The 18,556-nt window shown below is 42.9% G+C and overlaps 1 protein-coding gene across 1 annotated transcript in view; it reads left to right on the top strand.

Annotated features, from left to right (window-relative positions):
* Positions 1-427: 427 nt before the first annotated feature.
* The window catches only part of LOC120516435 (C-factor-like), a 36,020-nt gene continuing 17,891 nt past the window's right edge, over positions 428-18,556 (top strand). Inside the window, exon 1 of the mRNA XM_039738092.1 lies at positions 428-941. Within this exon, the coding sequence (XP_039594026.1) occupies positions 798-941 (144 nt within the window). The 5' untranslated portion in view covers positions 428-797. The remainder of the gene's footprint in view (positions 942-18,556) is intronic.

The following is an 18,556-nucleotide window of genomic DNA, read 5'->3' as shown; positions in this document are numbered from 1 at the left end:
TGTAATATGTTGCATACAACATGCTTTTCATTTTAAATAAATGTTCTTAATTCCAAACTAGTCCCTTGTTTTTTTGTTAAATTATATGACTAAAGCTGTTACCTGTAAATTTAAATCATGTTTTTATTAAGTACTCGTACTCGTTTTCTAAAAAAGTGGTATCGGTGCATCCCTACTGCTTTGTAACTTCTTTATTAACACCAGTAAAGAGAAGCTGGCAAATACCAGTTCGGAGACCGACAAGACGGTTGGAAGCAGCACCTGCAGCCACAGGTTTGCGTAGAGGGGGGCTACAGGGGTCCTTGAATTTCAGAACCACCCAGTAAACCCCGCTGCTCTTCCCCAGCTTTACTGTTTTAGCCTCATTGGCAATGCCATGTATGGAAATTCTAAAGCTCTGAGCCTGCCATATAAAAAGTGAACTGCATGCGGTTTTATTTCACTTTATTAATGCACTTTTTTGTCGATGAATTCATTTGGCGAACTGAACGCGACGATTCAAATCAGCTCGACGGCCCGAATATCCACCCACAGTTCGGCGCGCCCTCCCTTCGCGTTATTTGCATTGCGCCGTCGCCCAATGCCAGGTCGCACTCTCGGAGACCATCCCCGAAAGGGACTGGCGGCTGAAGTTCTTTGAATCTTGGCACCCGTCTGTGAGCACCAAACCGTAAAAGCTGTCATACCCTCCTCTCGTGAAGGCGGAGATATCGGCCAGAGTCTAGGTTGTTAGCCCCGAGTTTGAGTTCAGTCTCGTCCAGCGCTCACCTCCGAGAACTTGTCGCTCCTCCGCTAACATGAGTGGTCTTCACAAGTGCGGCAGCATGATGATCACCGGCGGCAGTCGGGGCATCGGCTTGCACTTGGTGGAGACGCTGATGAAGAGCAGCTCGAGGCCGCGGATGGTGATCGCCACCGCCCGGGACCGCAGCCGAGCCAAGGTGAGTCCGCGCTGTTCGCCTCAGCTCGCCGTCCCTCCCGCCAACTCTCATAGCGCGTGAGCGCCCGACTTCACTCGCTGACTCCCGCCCGCGCACACCTCCTCCCGCCCAAACCGTCGTGTCCGGCGCGTGCAGGCCGGCGGGCTTAAAAATGGGCGGACAACCAGAAAGTTGGAGGTGAAAACTGCAAATGTAGCGAGGAGGGTTCGGAGCGTTCTGCCCCTGCGCGCTTCTCAGCGGACTTTATTTTGACACAAGGCGGGGAGAGAGAGAGTGACGACTTACAGCCCGCTACGCAGACAGAAGGTTAGACTGTCAACTTCCGAAACCTGTCCGAGCCGCGAGACCCCCGGACTAAAAGAAGGCCGCCGCCATTTGGTGACAAGTCTGAAGTGGACTTCGGGGACAGGGGCGCCTCCTGAAGATTTTTAATGGGCTGGCCAGTGAGTGTAGGGTTACCACTTTTAATACAAAAAAATAAGGGACGCGCAATTTCATTCTCAAATACGGGGCGATTCCGTATTTTAAAGGACGGATGGCAACCCTAAGTGAGTGGGTGGCGCACGTAAATTCAACGGCTTTGGCAAATCACCAGGTAGAAAGTTATTAATTATAATAATATAGTAGGGTTATTGAATAGATAGTTACTTTATTAATATCGATATTGTATCAAAGAGAGCAGATTATTCATTAAGTACCAAACTCCAGTTCTGAAGAAATCATCTGCCGTTGCCCAATGCTCAATCAATCAATTAATCAATCAACATTTATTTATATAGCACATATTCATACAAAAAAAATGTAGCTCAAAGTGCTTTACAAAATGAATAGAATAATAGAAGACACAATAACAAATAAACATAGGTCAACATTAATTAATATAGAATAAGAGTAAGGTGGTCCGATGGCCAGGGTGGACAGAAAAAACAAACAAAAAAAAAAAAACTCCAAAGGCTGGAGAAAAAAAAAATCTGCAGGGGTTCCAGACCACGAGACCACCCAGTCCCCTCTGGGCAATCTACCTAACATAAATCAAACAGTCCTCTTTGTATTTAGGGTTTTCATGGAAGGACCTGATGATGATGGTCACGTAGACTTCTGGCTTTCAGTCCATCAATGTTGGAGCATCATGATGCTTTGAGTAGGTGGTGGTGGCGCAGGAAAAAGAAACAGAAGAGAGAGTTGGGGTCAGTATGGATTTTAGAGCCACTATGAATAGTTATTATGATGAACTGAACATACAGAGTATCAGGATTAAGTTAAAGTGAAGTTAGGAGAAAGCCATGTTAAAGTAATGTAAACTAAAGTTACTAAAGTAAAGTAATGCTGACAAATATTGTACTTTATAATCTAATAGGTATGTGCCTTTTATATATAAATATTATAGAGTGAATTATGAACTGGGTCTGGTGTTCTAAAAGGCTCCTCAGACCAGATTTCATGTCCATCTATTAAACTGATCACAGTAAAAACTTTGAAGCAAACATTCCCACAGGAGTAAAGGGAGTTTACTAATAAACTTTAATAAACAGGACACATACTGTATTTCTGTACATCTCCCGGTCAGGCAAGTTGTCACCTGTTCTCAGATGAATTACCAGCGGTACAGTTTATCTCATGACTGACAAACAGGTTGAATTGAAGCTTATCATTAATGTTAGATGTGGCTGCAGCACTTACTGACCACAGGCGGCATGCAATTCATGTAGTGCCTTGAGCTATTTAAATGAAACTTATTATTATTATTATAATTATTATTATGCAGTGTAGCAAAACTTAGTCTGCCAGGTAGTAGTAACGGACTAGCTGAAATGATGACGTTAGCTAAATTAACACCGTGTTACTTACTGTGTCTCCTCTCTAGCTGTACTTGTAGCACACTGCTATGAAATAGTGTGATGAGAAGGAATGCTTTAAGTTTAATTCAAAATCTTCTTTGCACATCTAAAGTATTACTGATTTGGATTCAATGTATGCCATTAAGAGGAACACGCAATGTGGCACTGAGCACTCGTCCATGGCCACTGACACTGCAATTCGCACACAGTGCTGTCTGACATGGCAGTATGAATTCTCCCAGCTTGTTGACTCCCAACAACACTCTGAAAATCCTCACATGCTTTTGCTGCGTCTGTTTCTTTTTTCATTTGAACATTTCAAACTAGCTCCACGGTGCCGTCACCTCGCACACACATCTGTCTCCCATTTTTTTTTTAAGTGTCTTGTCAGTTTGCTTGCCGTGTCGTCATAGGGAATGTGAATAATGAGTTTGTACCACAGAAATGAAAGCTCTCTGTTACGCATGTTGTTTATAGACTTGGTCTCAGACCGCATACAACCGCATTTAATAGAGGGCACTATGTCACTTGCCACAGAATAAAAGCGGGGAGAAGAGGCTCAGCATTAGAAAAGGAGAGGAATGAGCAAACAGGGAATATGCTACAGTGGTAGAGGTGAGAAAGTTTTTAATATGTATTATGTGGGTAGAATATGTAAGGGAGGAATCAAAAATGACACCAAGACACCTTGCAGAAGGAAGTCAAATGACGTCGTCATCACCAAGGGTGATTGAAATGGAGCTCATTTTTTTTTTAAATGAGCTCTCATACCAATCTTACAAATTAATTTTAAAGAGTTACATTCTAATCAGGCTATAATTCCAATGAGACAAGTTGTGAGCTGAGAAAGCTCTGATGAAGTTTCACTTTTGATATTGAAAGAGATCTGAGTGTCATCTGAATAAAAATGATAGCCCAGTCTAAAGCTTTGAATATGATGGAGAAGGGGAAGAATTTAGATACAGGAGAGCAGATGGCCAAGGACAGAGCTGTGAGGAGCTCTGTGGGTGACTATCAGTCATCGGGACTTACACCATTGGAGGGCAGTGCCAGAAATACCCAGAATGTTCTTCATTCTGGACAGCAGAATATCATGCTTTACTGTATAAAATGCTGCCCTGAGGTCCAACAGAATAAATATCCTGCTTTTCCCAGAGTCGTCTATCACGAGGAAATCATGAGGTACTTGAAGCAGAGTGGAACTGATCCATAAGTAACTGGTGAGGTTCACAAAACGCTTGAGGTGTTTTGACAGAAAAGGTAGGTGAGGATGAAGCCAGAAATTGTTCAGATTGCAGCATCAAGACCGGACTTTTTAATACTGGTGTTATTGAAGCAATTGTCAAAAGTCGCTGGCACAGAGACAGTGTCACGGGATGGGTTATTATCATAACAGTCAAGCTTATGGACATGAAGACCAAATTTGAGAAGTGTTGTGGGGATGGTGTCCAGGAGTTGGGCTCATCTTAGAGAGCAGCGGCCTCGTGTGTAACGCCGTGAGTAGAATTCACACTAAAACACGGCGTACAGACAAAAGTAGAAATGTGTGTTCACAAGGGCGGTGGTGGCATGAGAATGTGTGTGGCTTTACGCCAAGTTTAGTTTTTATACGTCACAATGTGAGCATGGAAATGGGTGTATGCAACATTTATACATGAGGCTCCAGGTCATCAACAAATGGAGATGAAACTGGTGAAAATTTGGAAAGGAGCTGGATAGAGTGGGGAGACAGGGAAATATAAAAGAAGGATTAACTTGCATTAGTCGCATTATTAAGGGTTTTTAATTTAATCACTGAAAAAATTGAAGGGATTTTTTGCAGTTGATCTGGCCAGTTGCACCCAGCAGGACTGATTGGAGGGTGAGTGTCGGAGTGGATTCTTCACAACTGTTGCTTAGGCCTCAGGAGTTTCAGGTTGGCAGCTGCTGACTGCCAGATTTCATTACACATTTCAGATGAATCATTTAAGAGTCGAGTAGTTCTCACAGAGACATTGAGTGTCTTTGTCACATGAATGTTCATGTGATGTGGGCAGGCAGTGTGGGCCATTTTGCCAGGGTAAGTGACATCAAGTCACAGGGTAGCAGATTCTGCTCTCACTGCAAACTGACTGTGTGCTACAAATATAGGAAACCCTTAGAAAACATTGTTCAGAATGACATACTTGTACATTGCTGTTCAGGTTAGACAGGCACTGTATAAAGCAGGCCAGCTGTTTGTTATGCTTTCACATGTCTCTTCTTAACCTTTTCGGCTCTGACATCCTACTACTAGTACATAAATATGCAGCCGTTTTTGTAAAGCAGAGGTTCAATTGCAGTCGTTTGAACCGGGCGCGCTACTATTAGCGCAGACTGGAGAGACTGGCATACAGTCTGTGAAACAAGGAAGTGAAAATGAACGCTTCCAGACTGTGTGCACTATGCACGATTGAAGTATTTGGCAGCTATTGTATAATTATAGTAATAATTTTGTTTGTTTTTTAATTTTTGAGCTTCCTAGACACCCCAAAGGTAGAATATCTCACAGAATGTTTCCCATAAAAACAGAAACTCCAGGGCTGAAAAGGTTAATTGCGGATTTTTTTTTTTATGTAACCTATTTTTTTTTTTTTTTGCACACCAAATGACAGCCATACCAGTTGTGGATGCTTGTGTAATTTCATTTGAGTGACTCATGTGACTCCACCCTGGGCTGTCTTGTACTTGTCTTTGCTCCTGGAATTGCCTCCAGTACCCTGATGACGTTGAATGGCTTGAAGCAGCTTTGAGGATGTTTGTGATCCTCTTGCCTGTGGAGACTGTAGTTTAAAGCAGGGCTCTCCAACCTTTTTCCCCTGAGAGCTACTTTTACAAAATGGAAATGGCCGAGAGCTCCTCATGTTGTCTAACGTTTATTCTCATAGCTTATTGAATAAGCTCGTTTTGCCTGAACATTTACAAAATGTTGGTGTCCACAACTCACATTTTGCATTAAAACATCACAAAAAATATTTAGTTCACCTGCAAGGGCATTTTGTATGTCTGTATGCATTTTCTAGTGTATCTCACACTATTGAATTAAAACAAAACAATACAATTCCAAATCCAGAGATATGACTTATTCTTTTGTCATTTTGTTCCATGTCAGTGAGTCACTTTATTCACATGTCCAGTCACGTGTGTGATCTGTTGTTGAGTTAGTCAGATGACTGGCATTAAGGTGTATAGTGGAGTGGAGCCACTGAGGTTCACTCTTCTGGAGTCATTTAAATGTTCGTCTGTCAGTCTTGTTCTGAATTTTGATTTCATGACATTCACGTCAGACTCCAAACAAAGCAGACATTTTCAGAGCTGCTTGGTGAAGATTCTTATAGTTATCTGGCTCTGCTAAGCTCCAGAAGTGCTGTTGAGACTTTAAGTGCACATTATTTTGAAGGTCTACTAATATATAATATATAAAATCCAATGTCTCTCTGTCTGTATGTCTGTCCGCTTTTCACGAGAGAAGTACTTAATGGATTTAGATCCGTTTTTTTTCTATAATTTGCTTGAACATTCTGGTTGATTTTGTAACTTCTCTGTTTTCGCTATGTATCAAAGTTTGCTTGCGGTACCAATTTACAGTACACCCCCAAAATTTGCAGAGGTTACGTTCCTAGAGAATCCGCAAATTGTGAAAAACTGCAAATTTTGGATGTGGTTAAAAAAATGCATATTTTTGTAGTTTAAACTCTAAATATTCACCCCAAACACTTGAATTTAATTTCAAACTCAGCTTAATACATTACCTAAAAAAAAGAATGTAAAGGTAAACCTGTATACTGTACTGCTGTGTCTCCCGCAGTGCTAGAATGTAAAATACCCATGTTACCACTATATGTACTGTAGTTCATGCAAGCACGTTTTCATTGTCAGAAGCCTTAGAAAGTGCAGGGCATTTCGACTGCATCTTGGGGCTTTAACCCTTAAACTGCCACATACTTGGGGGTTAATGCACCCCTGGACGCCAAATACTTTTTTGCTGTATTTTAAATAAATGTCAAAATTCACAAAGAAAAGTGAAATTTTAATAGAACACATTTTTTTCCATGCAAAGAGCATCACAATTAGTATGCAGTTAGTTATCGATTAAAGAAAGGACAAACATCATAGGGGAGCACAACCCCCAACAGGAGCAGAGGGTGTCTGGGGGAGGGGAGAGAAACAAAGCAGCCAGCCAAAAAGGACAGGTGCTGTTCAGGCTTTTAAGTCAGCTCCTACATGCTCGCAAATGGCACTGGGAAACGACTACAGTGATCCCTCGCTATATTGCGCTTCGGCTTTTGCGGCTTCACTCCATCGTGGATTTTAAATTAAGCATATCTAAATATATATCACAGATTTTTTGCTGGTTCGCGGATTTCTGTGGACAATGGGTCTTTTAATTTATGATACATGCTTCCTCATTTGGTTTGAATGTTGATTTCATACAAGGGACGCTATTGGCGGATGGCTGAGAAGCTACCCAATCAGAGCATGTATAAAACTCCTCAATGATATAAGATATGCTTCCTGCGAAAACTTCAAAGCTCTAACAGCCCGTATTGATTTTTGATTGTTTGCTTTTCTCTGCCTCTCTCTCTCTCTCTCTCTCTCTCTCTGACATTCTCTGCTCCTGACGGAGGGGTTGTGAGTAGAGGGCCTGTTTGCACAGAGGCTGTTTGCTTAGAAGATACGGAAGCGAACGCGCCTGTAAAAAATGCTGAAAGACTACCTTCACATTGATCCCTTCATTGCGGTTGCTTTATCGCGGTGCTTCCCATACTTAAAAGCCCAACAGCCCTATTGATGTTTGCTTGATTACTTTTCTCGCGCTCTCTCTCTCTCTCTGACATTCTCTGCTCCTGACGTGCGCACTCCTTTGAAGAGGAAGATATGTTTGCATTCTTTTAATTGTGAAAAAGAACTGTCATCTCTGTCTTGTCATGGAGCACAGTTTAAACTTTTGACTAAAGGGTGTTATATTATGTCTAGAGGGCTCTAATAATGTTAAAATACGTATTTAGAAGGTTGTAAACAGGTTTTCTATGCTCTAACTGCGAAAATATTAGATTTATAAATTAAGAATCCTACTTCTTGGAAATTCATTTATCTGTCTGAAGCGGCTTAACCGCAATAAACGAGGGTTTACTGTATACCTGTGCGTAGAATATTTATAAACAGTGTGGGAGAGTTTCTAAGGGCTTCAAATATATAAAAATAACCATACAGACATATGGTTTCTACTTCACGGATTTTCACCTATTGCGAGGGGTTCTGGAACGCAACCCCCGCAATCGAGGAGGGATTACTGTATAGCTAGTTGTGGCTGTTTAAGGGTTAAGAGGAACAAAACGGAAAACACAAGAACACTCAACTGGAGATGCATCACAGTCAATCAGCAGCAAGGAGAAATGAATAACGCTGTTGTGGTGCGGTACCGCTAAGATTCACACCATCGGAAAAATGGCGATTTACTTATTTTTATGATGGAGATTCCAGGGACGCACCCAGCCTTGACCCAACCCGCATGCACTCACAAACAGAGACAAAAACAAAGCAATCCAGTAATCAAACAGCAAATAAAGATTGTAATGAAAACAACGATACGACCCCTGTTCCCCTTACGGCGATTACACGTTAAATACAACAAAGCACCAACAAAACACACAGTAAATCATGAAAAACAGCAACAGATGAAATGTAATGATGAAAATAGATAGTCCAGAGATCCGCACGTTAAATCGGAAAGTAAAGATAGTCCTACCGCTAGTTCCTGAAATGGTGAAGACAGGTTCAGGAGCGCTCCTTTCTTTGCAGGATGGCCATGAATCAACTTACAGTCCTCATGTACACAGGCAGACAGCAGATAATGCAGATGCCAAAAACGAAATGATTGAGGACAAAACAAATAAGTGCAGGTAACCCAACAGAAGGCAGACAGAGAGACAGGAACTTGAAACACAAATTACAAAAACTTTTTCTTTTCTTTTGGTCACTGGCCCCCTTTGTAAAAGCCGCGCTGACATCCTTTGACCTCAACAGCCCCAACACCCTCAGCAGAAGACCAATCAGAGCCACTGCAGGGATTGCTGGGAGTCACAGTTTCAAATTCTATTGGCTACTTTCACCATCCCAAGCCGCGTTTCTGCTACAGTTGTTTCCTGTTCTCTCTATAGTACAGTACTGCCACAAAAAAGCCATAAAATTGCGGAGGATATTTGCGGTTTCCGCTAATAATTATTAGATAGGTTATAAGGAAAAATCCGCAAATGACTGAGGGTGTGAACTCTGAACCGTGACTTCACGGGGGGTCTACCGTATTTGCATGAATCTGAGATGCATGCAACAGGCCGAAGGGAGGGTGGTGGGGGGGCCCTCCTGACTCACTTACCAGCTTCAGGGTGTGTACCTTAATTCCACTTAGCTTGCGAATGAGAGAACAATTGAATTCAACTTTGTTTGATATTTAAAATAAAGTGTTACTTAGGTCTTAATGAGTTTGAGTCCAGATATTCTCTTAAGTGTACACCACATTGAAAAGAGAGATTGCAATTCAGATTGTGGATTGTGATTTTGTGTTAAAAGGATTGTGATATGATTTTTTGGAAAGATCGCTCATCCCTAATTTGAGAAGACTGTAGAGGACTCCCCAGCTCCAACGCACAGGCCTTCAGCAGTCGTTGCGATACTCCATCTGGACCCGCTGCTTTGTGCATTAACTAAAAATGCAGTCGATGCATAGACTACATGGTGGATTCATGCTATTTAGAGTGACATTTTGCATCAAACTTTATGATGGCACAACGCTTTGTCTTGAACTTGTTTTTGTTTGTGCTTGTTTGTCAACAGGCGGTGTGTGAAAATGCCATACTTGTTAATCCATTCCAAATACGCAAAACTTAACTTTTCCTAATTTTACAGTAAATATCATTCCAAATTTGTTGACTTCTAACCCTCTTGAAGACATTGGGATGAGTAAGGATTAATGCATGGAAGGATGCGACATGTTGCCTCCTTGTACTCAGACAAGTGTTGCACTGCTGTGCAGTTAGGTTACAGCCAAAAGTCTGTGAGAGACCACCTGGCACACACCTTAAAAGGCACAGAGCTTATGTTTCAATAAAGGCATAATAAGCAATTTCAGGAACATTCTCATGGAGTTGAATCTATTGTTTCTAAACCTTTTTGGTATTGCATCCCACTTTTTCCCATGCAAGTTTTTTTGTGACCCACTGAGTGTGCCATCATCAGATTCTCTCTTAGCAAGAGCTGTCATCACACTTAGGGGTTCTACTTGCTGTCCCACTGTGACCACAACCATTACAAACAGTGGCAACTTGTGATCCACCAGCGGCAGTCCACAACCCACCCAGCGGTTCAGAAACGCTGGTATAAGCATTGGAAACAAATCATGGGTGGCAATCTTTGTTTTTGTGGGCTTCTTAACCTAGCACAGCTTCCCCTTCTGAATTTCGAGCATGCCACTTTACATATATCAAAGAGTAGGGGAGATAATGAAAGTTTAAAGTGTGGTGATATTCATATGTAATGTCAAAGACTGGACTGGGGTCCCCTTTAGAGGTCACAGTGTGAGGTGCAGGTACACAACCATTTAATGTCCGTATTCTGCTGCAGATATCAAAAAATGCAGCTATGGTGTATTAGCCCACTTCAAGACCTGTGTATGACATTACCAGATTTTGCATAATGCTGGTACAGTACTGGTCTACAGGGAAAACGTGGGGGTTGGTGGCAGGATTTGCACTTCAGCCACAATAAAAACTTCATGCAGCTCCAAAACGCCAGTCAAAACTCCTTTTTGGTCTCTATGGGGGTACAGTAGCTCTGCTGCACCCACCCACAGCAAGGCTGCTCAAATTATGGAGGGGTTTGGGAAAGGCCTCAGGGGCCTCATCCCTAGACGACTTGAAACCTGTTTGGGATCAGAACTGGTGTGGTGCTGAGGCATTGCCCTCTACACGGCAGCACTCTGGTCCCAATTTTAGGCAGCCTGTCCAGGTAGGCGCTGGAACGTCTTGTCTCTCCGGCTAGATGATCATCTTCCTTTGTTGTCGGAGGAGCTGTGTAAACTCCGCATTTCAGTGGCGGTACTCTGTGTGGTGCGCAGACCGGGGACTGGCCAGATCTTTGTAGGTGGGTATGCCTTTTATTGGACTGGTCTCTTTAGATGGTTGTCATAGTCGGGGAGTTTCTGTTGCTGTAGTGGATCGGCTCCTTCCAATGGTGTCCGATGTCACTCCTTTCAACAAGCATATTATGAGACTCAGATTAATACTAGAATTACCAGAGCCTACGAAAAAATTTGTAGATTCGGCCCACCTTAAATCCATTCGCACCTCTCCGCCAGCGTCTTTTGTCCTGTAAATGTGCCGATAAAGAGAAGCAGTCTGGTATCCCATCCCTCCAGTGCCGCAGAACGTGCACAAAGTTTTAGAGTGGAAATAATAGATTATTATTTAGAACACATGCATTTCAAGTGTGTTCCATTTCTACAATAATCTGTGTAAACACATTTTTAAAACAGAAACGTTTTTCATATTTTAGTAGTAAATGACATAATGTTGGCATAAACTATATAATATGTGAAGCCTGAAGTTCAAAGATCAAATAAACACTTTCACAAAAGGTTCAATGTAAAAGTCAACAGCTTCCGCAGAGTATCGGTAAGATTTGCTGACTTGTAATCAAGAGTCCCCGGTTTGATCCTGACTGCCTCCTGTATCTGCCATTTATTAGTAGTGAGCTGCTCTTACTGTTAATAATATACAGTACACACATACACTTGGTTTGCGTCTGTAACAGATGGTGTACATTTATAGGACTTGTAAAAGTTACCGTTTTTTTTTTTTCACGGTCCTTGTGTGTGTGTGTGAACTGTGAGCATTTGAATCTGATGATTGCATATAACGCTGAACTGACCTCCCTGTACTGTTCTTTCCTCTGCATGTCCTGGAGTACAAAAGAAACACCACCATACAGCAACGTGTGGGGACTGGCAAGATTGGCAAAATCAAGTGACGGTGAGCTACGAAGAAGGCAGATTCACCAGCGTTTGTGTGTCAGATTTTATCCCTCCAGATCAGAGAATTTCCAGTTCAATTGCCTCAAAACACCACTCACATCTCCAGTTATTCTCAGTTTCAAATAAAAACTAACAGCGTCAGATCCCCGGGTGGGGGGCCGTAGTATGTATTGTGATCGTGACTGAGAGAGTAAAAATGAAAAAAATTGGGTAACTTTTACAAGTCCTATAAATGTACACCATGTGCTAAATACACAAACCAAATGTCTGTGTGTACTGTATAATATTAACAGTAAGAGCAGCTCACTACTGAAAATGGCAAATACAGGAGGCAGTCAGGATCAAACCGGGGACTCTTGAGTACAAGTCAGCAAATCTTACCACTACGCCACGGAAGCTGCTGTCTTTTCCTTGAACCTTTTGTGAAAGTGTTTATTTGATCTTTGGACTTCAGGCTTCATACATTATATAGTTTATGCCGACATTTTGTCATTTACTACTAAAATATAAAAAACGTTTCTGTTTTAAAAATGTGTTTACACAGATTATTGTAGAAATGGAACACACATGAAATGCATGTGTTCTAAATAATGATCTATTATTTCCACTCTAAAACTCCAGCACTTCACTCCCAGATAATCAAGGCATGAGCTGGGAGAACTTTGTGCACATTCTGCGGTGGTGGGGGGATGGAATAGAAGGCTGCTTACTGCTTGTCTTTATTGGCACATTTACAGGACAAAAGATGCTGGCGGAGAGGTGCGAATGGATTTAAGTTGGGCCTGATCTATAGGTTTTTTTCATGGGCTCTGGTAATTCTAGTGTTAAGGCACTGTCTGCAGGCCTTATTTATTGTCTTTGTGTCTGCTCCAACCACGATGAGTGATGTCTCAGTGAGGAGACATTTTATTCACAGCTTCACTTGGTGGTTTATGGGTGCCCAGCTGGACCTGGCCAGACTAAAAGATCAGGCTGCCTCTTGCACGCAGTTTGCACGCAGTTTGTGTGAGGAGCTTGAAGACTTGGATGTGACTGCCGATCCTAATGTGATGTGGGAGACCTTCCGTGACAAGACCCTGAAGGCTGCTGAGGGTTGTGTTGGTGTTACCGGTGTACCCAGAAGGAGGTGTTCCATCTCACAGGGCACCTTGGATGTCATTGAGAAGAGTCGCAGCGCACGGCTTGATGGCAGCTCTGGTCTGTACTGGGAACCCAGAAGGATGGCTGTGAGGGCTCTGAGAGCAGATAAAGAGGCATTTGTTAGAGGAATCTGTGAGCAAGTGACACACCATCTATGATTTTGTGACCCGCATCCTGCTTACAGAGGAATCGAAGCATTACGTACATCTGAATCTGTTCCTCGGAGAGTCGCAGTCAGGGGGGCTGATGGAATGGTCCTTACGGATGACACTGCAGTTGTGACCCGCTGGGGTGGCTACTTTAAGCAGCTATTTAAAGCTTGGATATCTCTGGTCCATGGTGCTTGAGGCTGATCCTCCAATTAGCTGTGAACCACCCAGTCTCACTGAGATGGCACAGGTTGTTAACCAGCTGAGGGTAGGGAAGGCTGCCAGGATCTGTGGTATCCGGGGTGAACTTCTCCAGGGTGGTGGTAAGGCTGTCCTCCTGGCATTAAAGCAATTTTTGCATCCATTTGGGAGATGACATCATCCCAACAGACTGGAAAACAGCACTTGTTGTCCCTATCTAGAAAGGGAAGAGTGATCGCCTGGATTGCTGCAGCTACAGGGGGATAACACTGCTCTTGGTGCCGGGCAAGGTCCTTGCTAGGGTCGTCCTCAATGGGATCTGTAATCACTTGCTCACCTACCAGCGAGCAGAACAGGCTGGTTTTACACCTAAGAAGTCTACCATTGACCGCATCCTGGCACTGAGGGTTCTCATGGAGCGCAAACGTGAATATCGGCAGAGTTTCTTTGCAGCCTTTGTCGATTTTTACAAAGCTTATGACTCTGTTGATCGAGCTGCCCTGTGGGACATCCTGAGGGTTCACGGGATCCCCTCGAGGTTGCTGGATATCATGGCCGGCCTGTACACTGGTACTGTGAGTGCTGTGCAGAGTGGAGGCAGAACCTCTGTGTTTCTCCCAGATTGATTCTGGGGTTCGTCAGCGGTGTGTTCTGCTCCTACTCTGTTCAATGCTTGTATGGACTGGGTGTTGGGCAGGGTCATGGGGTCCAGCGGCTGTGGGGCATCTGTTGGTGAAGAAAGATTCACGGATCTTGACTTTGCTGACGATGCTGTGATCTTCGCGGAGTTAATGGAGGCTCTGATCGGGGCACTCAAGAGACTGAGTGAGGACTCTGAGTGTCTGGGCTTGCGAGTGTCCTGATAAAAAACAAAGATCCAGGCCTTTAATGACCTTTTGGGAACGGCCATCAGCAGTGTGTCTGTCTGTGGAGAGAGTGTTGACCTCATAGAGAGGTTTACTTACCTTGGCAGTGACATTCATGTCTCTGGTGACTCTTCCTATGAAGTCAGTAGACGAACTGGGAGAGCATGGGGCTCCTACTATGTCAAATGGAATGGTCAATGACAAGTCCACCTCTGACATTCTGCGTGGACTGTCCATAACTGAAAGATAAGGAAGGACACAACTGAGAGCTACACACAGGAAAAGCTGCAAATCCAGATCGAGTCAGTCATTGAGTTCTTAAGGCCTTTGCTGACCAACTTTGTGGTGTCCTCTGTCACCTGCTCAGTTGATCCCTAAGGCTTCAGAAAGTGCTACTACTGAGGAAAACTTCATGCATTGTTCCTGTTACATAAAAGACAGGCACCTCTTCACCTAATGATTACAGACCAGTAGCACTTACACCTCACATCATGAAGACATTTGAAAGGCTGGTCCTGGACTATAGGAGTCCTCTTGTGTTAGACCACTAGGGACCACTGAAGTTTTTCTTTCAGACAAAGTTTGGAGTGGAAGATGCCATTATATGTCTGCTCCACAAGGCATATTCTGACCTGGAGAAAGCTGGTTGTGCTGTGAGGATTATGTTTTGGGATTTCAAGCAATGCCTTCATTACCATCTGGCCATCCCTGTTAAGGGGTAAACTTAGAGATATACAAGTGGATGAGCTGATGGTGTCCTGATGATGGACTGTCTGTCAGGCAGACCACAGATTGTGAGACTGAAGGGCTGTGTGAGTAACCCTGGAGCACCACATGGAGCAGATCTCTCTCTCTCTCCCTCTCCCTCTCTCCCTCTCCCTCTCTCTCTCTCTCTCTCTCTCTCTCTCTCTCTCTCTCTCTCTCTATCTATCTTATATTCCCTTTCACATCTTTTTCGTTTCTGTCTCTGTAAATATGTGGTGTCACATGTTACCCGGTGTTGCTGTAGCATTCCTGGACTTGTGCATCTCCCACAGCCATTTTCTAGGTGTTAACACCATTATGAGATCAGCTCTTAGGCTGTTTTAATTTAATGCTTGTTCTCATTTTTTTAGGAGTTAACCATATTAGCGGAGAGCCATCCTGATCTCCACATTGTGACCCTTGGTAAGTAAAAACTATGACCTGGTACTCTGGTGTGGCCATTTGGTATCCAGTTCATGGACTGTAAAGAAATGTTTTAGAACTTTGAACAAACCTGCTGAGAACAGTCATTGTGCTGAACAAGCCCACTTATCTTATTCACCTTATTTCTCCACAGCAACATTGAGATGAGATTTGAAGGTCCCCAAAGTCCTCCTGTCCACCACACTACTAGGTCACTTATTCCATTTGTTTATGGTTATCTGTGTGAACGAAAGTTCCTAAGGTTTGTGTGACAAGTTCTGTGCCCCATGTGCTCTCATTGAAGAGGTCATTTAAAGTATCAGCTGGCATCCACTCTACTAATTCCCTTCATTGTTTTAAACGTTTCATTCAGGCCACCGTTCAGTCTGTATCGTTAACACAGAAACATTTGAAAACAGTTTTTTGAGTTCATTTTGGCCTTTCGACCACTTAGTTGTGAGACATGACATCACTAGTGTGACACTATAAAACCTGGCATTTCACTTGAGATCCATGTCCAGGGATGTCGATAACTCTTTGTCAGACTTTGAGGTGTGATTTTTGTGAATGTTTCCAAAACATTCTGCATTTCCTGGGAAGCGTGTGCCAGTCTCTGCCTGAATGCCATCTTCTGACATCTCCTTGGCAGTTTCTCCTAAATCCTGGTGAACTTAGGGGTTTTTCCTAAATTCTTAAAAATGATAAAACACTATCATCACCCCTGCCAAATTTGTGACAGAGAATTTTAGAGCCATTCTCCTCCTGATAAATACGGGCATAGATGTGGCCATGTTTGTATGGACTAAGCCTCAGTTGTCACTCCATCGTCACTCTCAGTGTTGTGCATGAACCATTTCAACAGCTCATTTTTGTAAGAACGGTGAACTTAATGTAACGTATTTGCAAATGAAGAACTTAAAAGTGAGCCTGTTCAGTTTTAGGTGACATTCTGGGTCTGGTTTAGGTCCACATTAAATGTTTTGTCTTACCCTGTAATGTAGGGGTGGAGCTGAATGTGAATACAGTATTTGGAAAAGCACACATTTTTACAAATATTAATTTTGGATTCATTTTTTGCCATTTATTTGTATTCAGAAAAAATAACATCATATGAAATGAGCGCTGTCTATGTCTTCCTGCTTGTGCTTAAGCTGCAACCCCGCAGACACGAGCACTCAGTGAACTCCGCTTTCACTTCTGGGAAAACATTGGACATTTCGCGAGGCCACTTTATATTTTTCCCCATTGGACATGCAATATGTGACGCAAATTTTGACCAGCAGTGTACTTGGTTAGTTCACCTACACGTGGGTTCAGCAGTCACCATTTGTGTCACACGGTTGGAAATAGAGTGGCCATTTATATGTATACTTGCATCTATTTATTTCTTTTTTGACCGGGAGGATATTAGCATATATGGTTATACGTGTTTGTTGCTGGGTAGAACTGAATAAAGTGTATTTAAATAAAAAAGTCTTCATAATTATTGTATTTTATTCAAGAACACTGTAATAGCCTAATATATGGCATGCAAAAAAGTAAACTCATGGGTCATTTATTCTCACTCCTTAAAAATACAAAATGAACTGAACATGAACGAGTTCAAAACTGAAATGGTGACCTATGAACGTGAACTTATTCATTTGAATTGGAGTGTACTGAACTTTGAGCGAGTTCTTGTGAGGTGTGAACTTGCACAACACTGGTCACTCTTTGACCTGAATCAGCCTACCTGTTCTCCGCTGGACCTTCTCTAGTGCTGCTGTGTCTTATTTGGTAATATGGAGACCCGGACTACACACGGCACTCCAGATGAGCCCTCACCAGTCTGTTATGCAGCTTAAGCATAACCTTTCTTGACTCAAAGTCTACACATTTGGGGTGCTATATAACTTAACAACCCATTATGCTCCTAAAATACTTGACGTAGACACTGACCACTCCAGTATGACCCCCCATAGTGCTCATAAATCCTTAACCTGGCTAACGTGTGCAGCATGAATGTACAAAAGCTGAGGCACGACTCTCATCTTCTTACAGATGTCACAAACAAGGATGACATTGAAGCAGCTTTCAAGGAAGTGGAGTCCCTTGTTGGGGACAAAGGCCTCAACTGCCTGGTGAACAATGCTGGGATATTTGTGAAATCATCTCTGAACGAGGTCACAGCTGAAGTCATGATGAAGAACTATGAAGTGAACACAGTGTCCCCCTTAATGGTTACCAAGGTAAATGGTGAACAGTTCAGTATTGTGTGTGTGTGCGTGTGTGACTTGGAAATCCAGGGCTGCACAACCTTCCATTTCTAGAAAAGCAAACTGTAAATAAAAGAGAAGGTCACAGCTGACAGACTTCAGTTCACTTCATTTGGTTTGCCAGGAGGTTTGTATAGAGAGACACACAGCCAACAAGAACTTGGCCAACAAATGTGACTTTCATAAATAAAATACATAAGAATTGGTAGTGAGCATAAAATGCTGACAGCATAGCATCAGATCACAACTATTACATACACAAATTAAACGTGTGGATGTTAATTCAAGTTTTATTTAAGATGTTTATCAAACTGAAGAAAAGATGACGACCGACTTGAGCAGAGGTGGACATGCGCCTTTAATGAAAAGACTTCCTTCTCAGACGAGTGGTGACAGATGGGTGGAAGGATGGGCTCTGCTGCCTGCTCCTCCATCTCTTAGAGTTTGATTGCTTTACATGGGGCGCCTGTGATCTCCAGAGGGGTCCACTTTTTAACCAAGCGTATCTTACTGTGAATTTGTTCCTTGATGGATATTTAGAGCTTTTTGCATTTTTTGCCCCTCTGAATTTCATTTTCTTGTCTCCTGCAGGCTTTCTTGCCATTATTGAGAAAAGCTGCAAACCAAGAAACAGGAATGGGGATTCACCGGGCCACCATAATCAACATAGCTTCTATTCTGGGATCAATCCAACTGACCTGGGGAGACAACACTCAAATCACCGGTTACGCGTACAACACCTCAAAGGTAAGAGGGTTGTGTGATTGGCACCACATGCCAGTATAATGTCACAAAGACCCTGTAGTGCTGTTTTGGCTGCTTTAACAGACACCCCACGTGAGCCGCTGCAAAGGCCACTGACGTCTGCCATGCATCAAGGAGAGACTTTTGGGCTACGTGCAGATCTTCCATTTACAGTTTCAGTTACATTTATTTGCTTAGTAGACGCTTTT

Source organism: Polypterus senegalus, chromosome 1 (genome assembly GCF_016835505.1).
Source record: "Polypterus senegalus isolate Bchr_013 chromosome 1, ASM1683550v1, whole genome shotgun sequence".
In the NCBI taxonomy this organism is placed as follows: Eukaryota; Metazoa; Chordata; class Cladistia; order Polypteriformes; family Polypteridae; genus Polypterus; species Polypterus senegalus.
The sequence above is the reverse complement of the archived record's forward strand: the minus strand, read 5'-3'. Positions and strand labels throughout refer to the sequence as shown.